Genomic DNA, 8406 nt, shown 5'->3' on the forward strand with positions numbered 1-8406 from the left:
TCATCTCAACAATCCCGCATATGAATTGTGAATTCCGGATATTTCGGATCGTTTGTTTACACAATTTGACAGGTTTTGTTTTATGTGGAGAGACTCAAGAACCATTCTCTTTGCATAAGATTTATGGGAGTCTAATATTTTAGTTTCTTCAAATTCGAAAGGATGTCCTGTTTCGACTACATGTGCACACAGGGAGGTAGCATTTTCGTTCTTTATCGGTGGTTTTATGTCTCTTTTGTGTTGTTGCAGTCGTTTCTGGAGTTGCTGGCCTGTCGTTCCTATGTAGTTAAGACCACATCCCCCACAAGGAACTGAATAGATTACATCCGACTTTTGCAGCTTAGGTATCGGATCCTTTACCTTGGTGAAAAACTCTCTCAATTTCTTGGCCGGCTGAAAGGCTATCCTCGCCCCAGTGGATCTCACGATCCTCGATCTCATCTTTTCAGAGATTCCTTTTACGTATGTGAGTGTAAAGAATCTTTCACTCTGGGGTGTCTGCTCCATAGATGATCCCCTCGAGCCCGGAACACCATCCCTCAACATCCTCCTAATGACCCTTTCCGGGAAATCATTTTTCTTGAGAATCCGCCTTAAGGTATCATCCATATTCACTCCCAATTTTGTGGTAACAGATCGGGCCCTGTTGATTAAATTTTTTCCCACGTTTATGATTGTGCTCCGTGGATGTGCACTATTGTAGTTCAGCATCCTTTGGGAGGCACTGGGCTTACAGTACCACACTGTGCTCAACACATTCGTCTCATCCCTGTATATGGAGAGATCAAGGTATGGAAGGACACCATCCTGCTCCCTCTCCAACGTGAACTGGATTTTTGGGTGGAAGGAGTTAAAAAGAGGCACTAAAGCCTCCACGTCATCCCTATGTACCGACACCAAGAGATCGTCTACATATTTCCTTACAAATCCAATCCTAAGGGGAGAGTCCTCCAAGACCGAATTCAATGTTCTTTGCATCGCAATGTCCGCTGCAATGGGGCCAATCGGGGATCCCATAGCTACACCGTCTTTCTGGAGGTAAAATTTTCCCTCATACATAAAGGATCCCGATCTTAAGCAAAAATCTAACAAGTTTAAGATCTCGGTTTTTTCCAAATTCGTATGCACCTCCAACTCATGGTATCGCACCTCCACCTCACTCAATACCAAGTCTATGGGAACATTTGTGAACAGAGAAATCACGTCCAGGCTCACCACAATATATCCATCTGGTAAAGACTGCCCAGTGACGAATTGCGAGACTTCCTGAGAGTTTTTCACGTTGTAGGGGCTGTCCGTAAGAGGAAGAAGAACAGATGCCACAAATTTGGCCAATGCATAACTCGGGCTACCCACATATGACACCACGGGCCTAAGTGGAACCTCCGGTTTATAGATTTTGGGGAGTCCATAAATTCGGGGGGCAATCGCCTTGTAGGTAACTAATTTTGATTTCTGGTACGCATCTACTTTTTGTTTATTATATAGTGACTTTACTAAATCATTATTTTTCAGCTGAAATCTCGAGGTTGGATCCCTGTTTATTTCTTCATATATCTCCGTGTTGTGGACCAACGCTCTCATTTTTTCATCATAATCTGTGCGACTCATAATAACCGTCCTATTGCCCTTGTCTGATTGCAATATGGCCAAAGCGGCTTTGTTTGGTCTCTAAAAGGATCAGCATCCCTGACGCACCCGGAAGGAGATCATCTCCCTATTACGTAATGATAATTTTTAACTTATGTAGGAAAACATAGCACTAATCTCTGTTGATAGACAAAAAGGACATATGCATCTGTCGCGGTTTTCAATTTACCAAAAGTTGCTGAAAAGCGCCCCTTGCGGCAATTCCATAGACTTGGGATATTTGAAATATGGATAGATTAAAAACCTTTTTAAAATATAAAATTTATCGAAAATGGATACAGTAGTTCCTCAAATTTGAACTCCTTAAATTTGAACGACGGACGGTTGAATTCAAAACAGGGCCTCGCGATTGGGGCTTCGGAGTTGAAGCCATTTTTTATTTCACTCCTCCATCTCGCTTACTCTTATAGAAAAGTGCTAAATTTTTAAACGTTAGGGCTTGTAGTTTAAAAACTATGGTTCTTATCAAAATACGGTTTTGACTTATCAAAAGTGGATCTAATAAGCCATCATTATGCAAAATATAATAAAAGTCTGAGGTCTTGTTTAGGCTGTGGTACTCGTTCCGAAAAAAATGCGTATCAACACACAGCATATTTGAGTGTATACTTCAATATTACGCAATAGAATCAACCATTGCGTTCAATTTGAGTTATATTGTGTTCATTAATTGCTCTTAATGATAATGATTTAAAGAATTAATACTTATAAGATTAATTTGAGCACATTTCGTCACAATTTTTACATTTTTGCCATTTACTTTTGTATGAAACCCAGTAAATAATCAGAAGTGGAATTATTTTGGAATGTCCATGGAATTTTCTTAGGAATGTTCTTCTATTATATTAATTTGAAAAACAAATTTTTTTCGTGAAATATCATTTCCAATAGAAATTTAACATTAATTCTTCTTTTTAATTAGAAGATAAAGTGTAATACGAATTATTTTGTGCTTGAGATATTGCATGAATCTTGAAATATTTAAGAATACATCTCCATTTTTTGTTTTTTTTTAAGCAATTAATGTAAAGTTCCCTTTATGTTTGGGAGGATTGTCTAAAAGGCAATGAAGGAAATTTTAAGAAAGGTATTTTTTTCTAAAAATCAACAAATTTTGAAATAAAAATTGTTTTCAAAATTCTTTCAGTTAATTTGGAGTTATACTCACCTGTTAACAATATGGTTTTATGATTCTCAATAAATTTATTATGCGTTGTGCTGACTAACGCTAAGTTGAGTTTTTTAAAGAAGTCTCAAAAATTCAAATGCCAACGACAAAATTTTGATTTGATTTTGTGTAAATTGAATCAATATTGCAAAACCTAAAACTTTGAGCAATAAAAAATATCTAAATATATTTCCATTTAAGCAGAAATGGAAAATTAAGTCTGATTTCAAAGTCTGGAAAATATTAAAAAAGAAAAAAGCATTTAATGTTTTTATATATTTATATTTTAATAAAATACATTTTTTCTTTAAAACAAAAGTGGATCACATTTTTCAATTTCTTCACATTATGTCTTTTTTCTTAAAGTGAATCAATTTCTATTTATCCAAAAATCGAAAATTCAGTGCGTTTTTAACGATTTTGACAAATATAAAAAAACAATTTAGAAAAAGCATTTTAGTTGTCTTATATTTTTATGTTTTCATATACTATAATTATTTTATAATTTCTTATAAAATAATGAAACACATTTAAATTTCTTTTCATTGTATCTTTTTTTCCTTAAAGTGGATCAATTTTTATTAATGGGGAAATGGAAAACTTAAACTACTTTTAACTGGTTTTGAAAATAATAAAAAAATATATATAAAGCATTTTGGTGTTCTTATATTTTTATTATACATTTTAGTCATTTCTTAATAAAATATTGTTAGCACTAGCTTCTCCCCAACGGTTAAACCCCCCGTTGGTATTTGAATTTGACATCATAGATGTCTCTCGGAGCGGCGCCGATTTCTCCTAAGAGTGTTCCTAGTGTTAGCCTGTGAGTTACCCCTACGGATCGTCGTAGTGTATAGATCGTTAGGAGGAACGCTGAGGGTTCTGGAGAAATCTCTGGCGGCCAAGGCGCTCATCCACGCGATTGTATTGAGGGCTCCGCCCTTACAGATTCCCTGACGGTTCTAACAATATGTCTTTTTCTGCAAAAAAAATGGAACATATATACATATATAGACATGTATTTACATTAATTTGTACTATAGTCAAGTGTGCTAAGCTAATCTGGGCGCTTCGCTATTTGGATCGTTTATGCCTAATCCACTTAAAATAATATTTTTATTTTTATTTCCGTAATATACTCACTACAGTAACATGATAATATAACAATTCAACTTTGAAAAAAAGCAAAATTATTATTTATTTCCATTAAATAAGTGAGTGTAATCGACTCATTTAAACTTGTGCCAGCTGGGTTCTGCACTAAAAATTTTTTAGCGGTGATATTTTCGCTAATGAAAGCTGGTTGATTAAAAACAATTATTGTTCTTTTCCTTGTGAAAAAAAGTATTTAAAATCCAAAGGTTTAATTAAAAGTGAATTACCCAAAAGGCGACCCAGTTAGTGCATGCTGATTTTTTTCAGTATTTATCATTATTTTATAAATTTTCGTTAATATTTTTGATATTTATTTATATTATGTTTCTGAATGAAACAGTGCATAATTCTATGGATTTAGAAGAAGTAAAAAGAATTTTATCAGTCCAAAAACTAGCGTTTAAGTAGCACTCTACGGAAAACGATCCAGTTACCCACCTTACTATACATAAAAAAAATTACATATTTTTAAAATGCACTAGACTGTGCAACTTGCTTCGTTCTGAAATTACATCATTTATTTGAAGGCTTTGGACATATTCCACGTGAACATTTCGTCCAAACATATGTGACCAAAAAATCACCATTCAAAGATATAAGATTAACTATTATAGAGGGTTTTTCAAACGATTTGATTCAATATGGATTTTTTGGAAATGTCTTGAAATAAGTAATGAATCGGTTAAATATCCATAAATGACATATCTTTCTCGTATTTACATTATTTGTATATTCGTATGCTTGTAACTAATGCCAAAGTATTATAAAAATTATCATTTCTTTATCAATTTTTGTTTTTCAAATGCTTTTGTGATTTTTGAATCAATTTAATATTTAATCTCTAGTAGACAGGTAAGTACCAAAAGACCATGTAGAACAATATCTAATTCACGGAAAGCTCTATCTCGTGAGTTCAAGTATACGCAAAGCTAGGAGGATTTACCATTTATTTTTTTTTTTTAAATTCTTTTATACGTAATAAGGTCAATAAAATACATAAAGCAAGTATAAAAATTATTAATCAGAATGGGCCACCGGTGTTCGATTTTCTTTACTATAGACAACAAACTATTTATTTATTTATTTATAAAGATACATTCGAGATCCCCTTACATAGAGATAGACTACGTAGTTTTTAGCGTCCACCGCCGTCTTAGCGTTGGTGACCAACCTCCAGAGGAAAACGGTGGACAAGCTCTTTCTCAGGTTGTATATGCCAAATAACTCATTAATCTTTAAGAAAGGGTTTACGCAAGCCTCGAAGTAAAAAAACCATATTTTTTCTCTAATTTTTTTTTCAAAATATTAAAAAGGAAGTATATTAAATTTAAACTCTTACTGTGTTATCACACTTGCACATTAAAATTTTAATATGATTCACAACGCATTGTCGCTGGTGAGAGTCCAAATGTGTACTTTGTGTGTTTGAATCATTTTATATTCAAAATTTGATCTATTTGTTGATAAAAAGGTAGACTTGGCCCGCAAAATTTGATTTATAGCATTAATGTGAAAAATTAATGCGATTTTCTCTTTAATTTTTTAATGTGAAAAATATTTATGCTTTAGGTAAATTTAAACTTACTTTTGCAGGCCAAGTCCACTTCTTTATCAATAAATAGAAACGCCCTAAATATCAAGTGACTCAAAGACTCAAATAATATATTTGGACGCTCACAAGCGACAATTAATGTGAATCACATTAAAATTTTAATGTGCAAGTGTGATAATGCCGTTAGGCATGAAAAAGGACATTAATTGAACATACTTAATAAAATTAAATTTATTAATAAAAGAGAGATGGCAAAGCGTCCCAGCTTTGCAGAATGCTCGAACTCACGAGATAGAGTTCACGGTGAATTAGCTATTTGCATAATCTTTTGGAATCATTGATCTACTAGAGATTAAATTGATTCATAAATCACAAGAGCATTTGAAAATCAAAAAATCGGTTCTTAATCCATTCATTACCGATGAAGATAGATGCAGCCGGGTTCTAATTTGCAATACTTTTCTAAAAAATCAAAATTTAACCAAAAAGAAAAATGAGCCTTCCAAAGTGGTTGGCCTTTGACCTTCAATAATTCCAAATGGCGAATTTTCCGGTCATAGGTATGTTTGGGGGAAATATTCGCCTGGACCAGCTCTAAAACATATACAAAAATCTTTGAAAAAGCTTGGGCCAATTTTGAGAAAAACCGGAAAAGCATTATTTTTAGGGAATTTTAATTATTGGGGATGTAAAATTATTCAAATTTAACCAAATCTGTTCAAGTCTGAGCCTTCCAAAGTGGTTGACCTTTGAGAGCTCTGCCTTATATTCCTTTTCACAAATTTTTCTGGTGCATATAAAATTATTGTCGAATTAAATTTGTCTATAAGTCACCACAAAACCATTTTCATGAAAATTGTTCAAGAGGGTTTCAAAATATCATTAACCTCTTAATTAGTTAATTGACCAAATCGGGTGAAAATTAGGCTTTTGACCTTGAATAATTCAAGATGGCGAATTTTCCGGTGATAGGTGTCTAAGAACGAAATGTTCAGCTAGACTAGGGTAAATGTCCTAATTCAAAATCATTTGCAGACGCTTTAACTTTGACAGAAGATTCAACACATTAAGTTCATATTTTTTTTGAAGAAAATTACATAAATTTGCGCCTTGACTCTTCTAGAACGTTACTGTTAGTGAAAATTCTTTAGATATAATTTGAAAACTTCTTAAATACAAGAAAAATACACGAGTGTAAAATGCTTCTATTGGAAATATATTAATCCAAATGGAGACAAGGGAAAGTTTCTAATTGGAGACAAATGAGACGCTCAGTGCAAAAGTGGACCGTTTTAATACGGAAATGCATACAAAGGAGACCACTCTTGCTCTGAGCGTCTCAAATAGTGTAAGTGGAACCGCAACGAAAGGCTTCCAAAACCTTGTTGAGTTGCTCTTGAGTCCACGATTTGTTCTTATTCCCGGTCTTTTCTCCTTTCCCATCAACAATAATAGGAAAATCTCTCCGAAAAAATCATATTTCCAGGGCTTCCTATTGAAGCATTTGCAGACACTTTAGAAAAACCATTTTTGTTCACGAAATAGGTAATTATTTGATTTGAAAACTTCACGTACCGTTAACAATAAAGATTAGCATTTAATTTAACTAAAATTAGCCAGAAATGTGACATTAAATGTTAAACAAGACCAATAAACAACATTTACCTAATTGTGTTTTTCATTGGTCGATCGATGAAAAATTCCATGGTGAAAAGGTACACTTTTCATTTTTTTGAGAAATTAATAAATTAAAATTTGTGAATATGAATGGATTTTTGCTTTATTTGGAGCAAAATTAACTAAATAATAAATCTCTGGTATAGAAAATACATAAATATAATAATTTAATGCTATATTTATCGTGAAAACAATGACGTTTCCATTTGGAGTAGCGAAAAATTTCCATTTGGAGCAGGTTTTGAATTAACTTAATTTACCCTACCTGCAAAACATATCCAAAACTGAAAGAAATCGTAAGGGCCAATTTAAAAAATCCTATGAAAAAATTTCACTGCCCGCCCATACCGACAAGAATTTTTAAAAGCTCTATTTTCCAAAGATTTATTTCGAAGGAATTGAAACTCTGGGAATTTATTCTTTTTACGTTGTACAATTATTCAAACAGATTTTATTTTTTAATTCAAAGACCCACGTAACTCATTAAAAGGTTAAATTAATTGAGTATTCAATTGCGATTAAATTGCGATTATTTTACATATATAATATATTTAAATTAAAGTTAAATAAAAAATTAGTGAAAATTTGATTTTTTGGTTAAAAATACCTGTACTGTTATTAACGTCAATTTGGAATTTATATGATTTTTTCTTCGAGTTTTAAGTGTTAAAATACTAAGAAAAATAAAATTATGTTTTCTTCACGAGAGAGAAAATGTTTTTTTTAGTAAATTTTCAATAATTTTTTACAACATTGGAAAATGTCCTATGGATGTGTCTTATGACTCTGCGGACAAAAAATTTACTGGGATTTCGTGGAATTCTCCCGCCTATGAAGTGATTCTGCGAAATATCGCTATTTCTCTATTGTTTATAGATTTCTCACAATTTTCTTAGGTTCACTAGGTTCTATGAACACTGATTAATAGAAATTTGGATAATTTGGTTCACCATATAGTTGTATTTCACAGAATTTGAGGATTTTAACACTATTTTGCACTACATTACTTACCCGTGGAATGACACCTTTCGGGAGTCTCTTTCTGTCGCTCCGCACACTATGCATCGCATTTTTCATCACACTGATTAAGATTTTACCAAATTTACACTTTATTTTGCGATTATAAAACAAATTTTCGCTTAAAAATTCCGCGACGGCTTGCTTTCATGCACACACATACACACACTCATGAAAGGACCGCGAA

At 32.8% G+C, this 8406-nt stretch overlaps 1 protein-coding gene across 1 annotated transcript; it reads right to left on the minus strand.

Moving 5' to 3' along the window:
* On the minus strand, positions 1-8406 carry LOC129801012 (uncharacterized). Its single transcript, XM_055845766.1, has 2 exons — positions 8214-8406; positions 1-3798 (listed from the first exon to the last, which is right to left on the minus strand). Exon 2 carries the CDS (start codon positions 1609-1611, stop codon positions 1-3), a length of 1611 nt encoding a protein of 536 aa, XP_055701741.1. The 5' UTR covers positions 1612-3798; positions 8214-8406.

This window comes from Phlebotomus papatasi, chromosome 2, assembly GCF_024763615.1.
Source record: "Phlebotomus papatasi isolate M1 chromosome 2, Ppap_2.1, whole genome shotgun sequence".
In the NCBI taxonomy this organism is placed as follows: Eukaryota; Metazoa; Arthropoda; class Insecta; order Diptera; family Psychodidae; genus Phlebotomus; species Phlebotomus papatasi.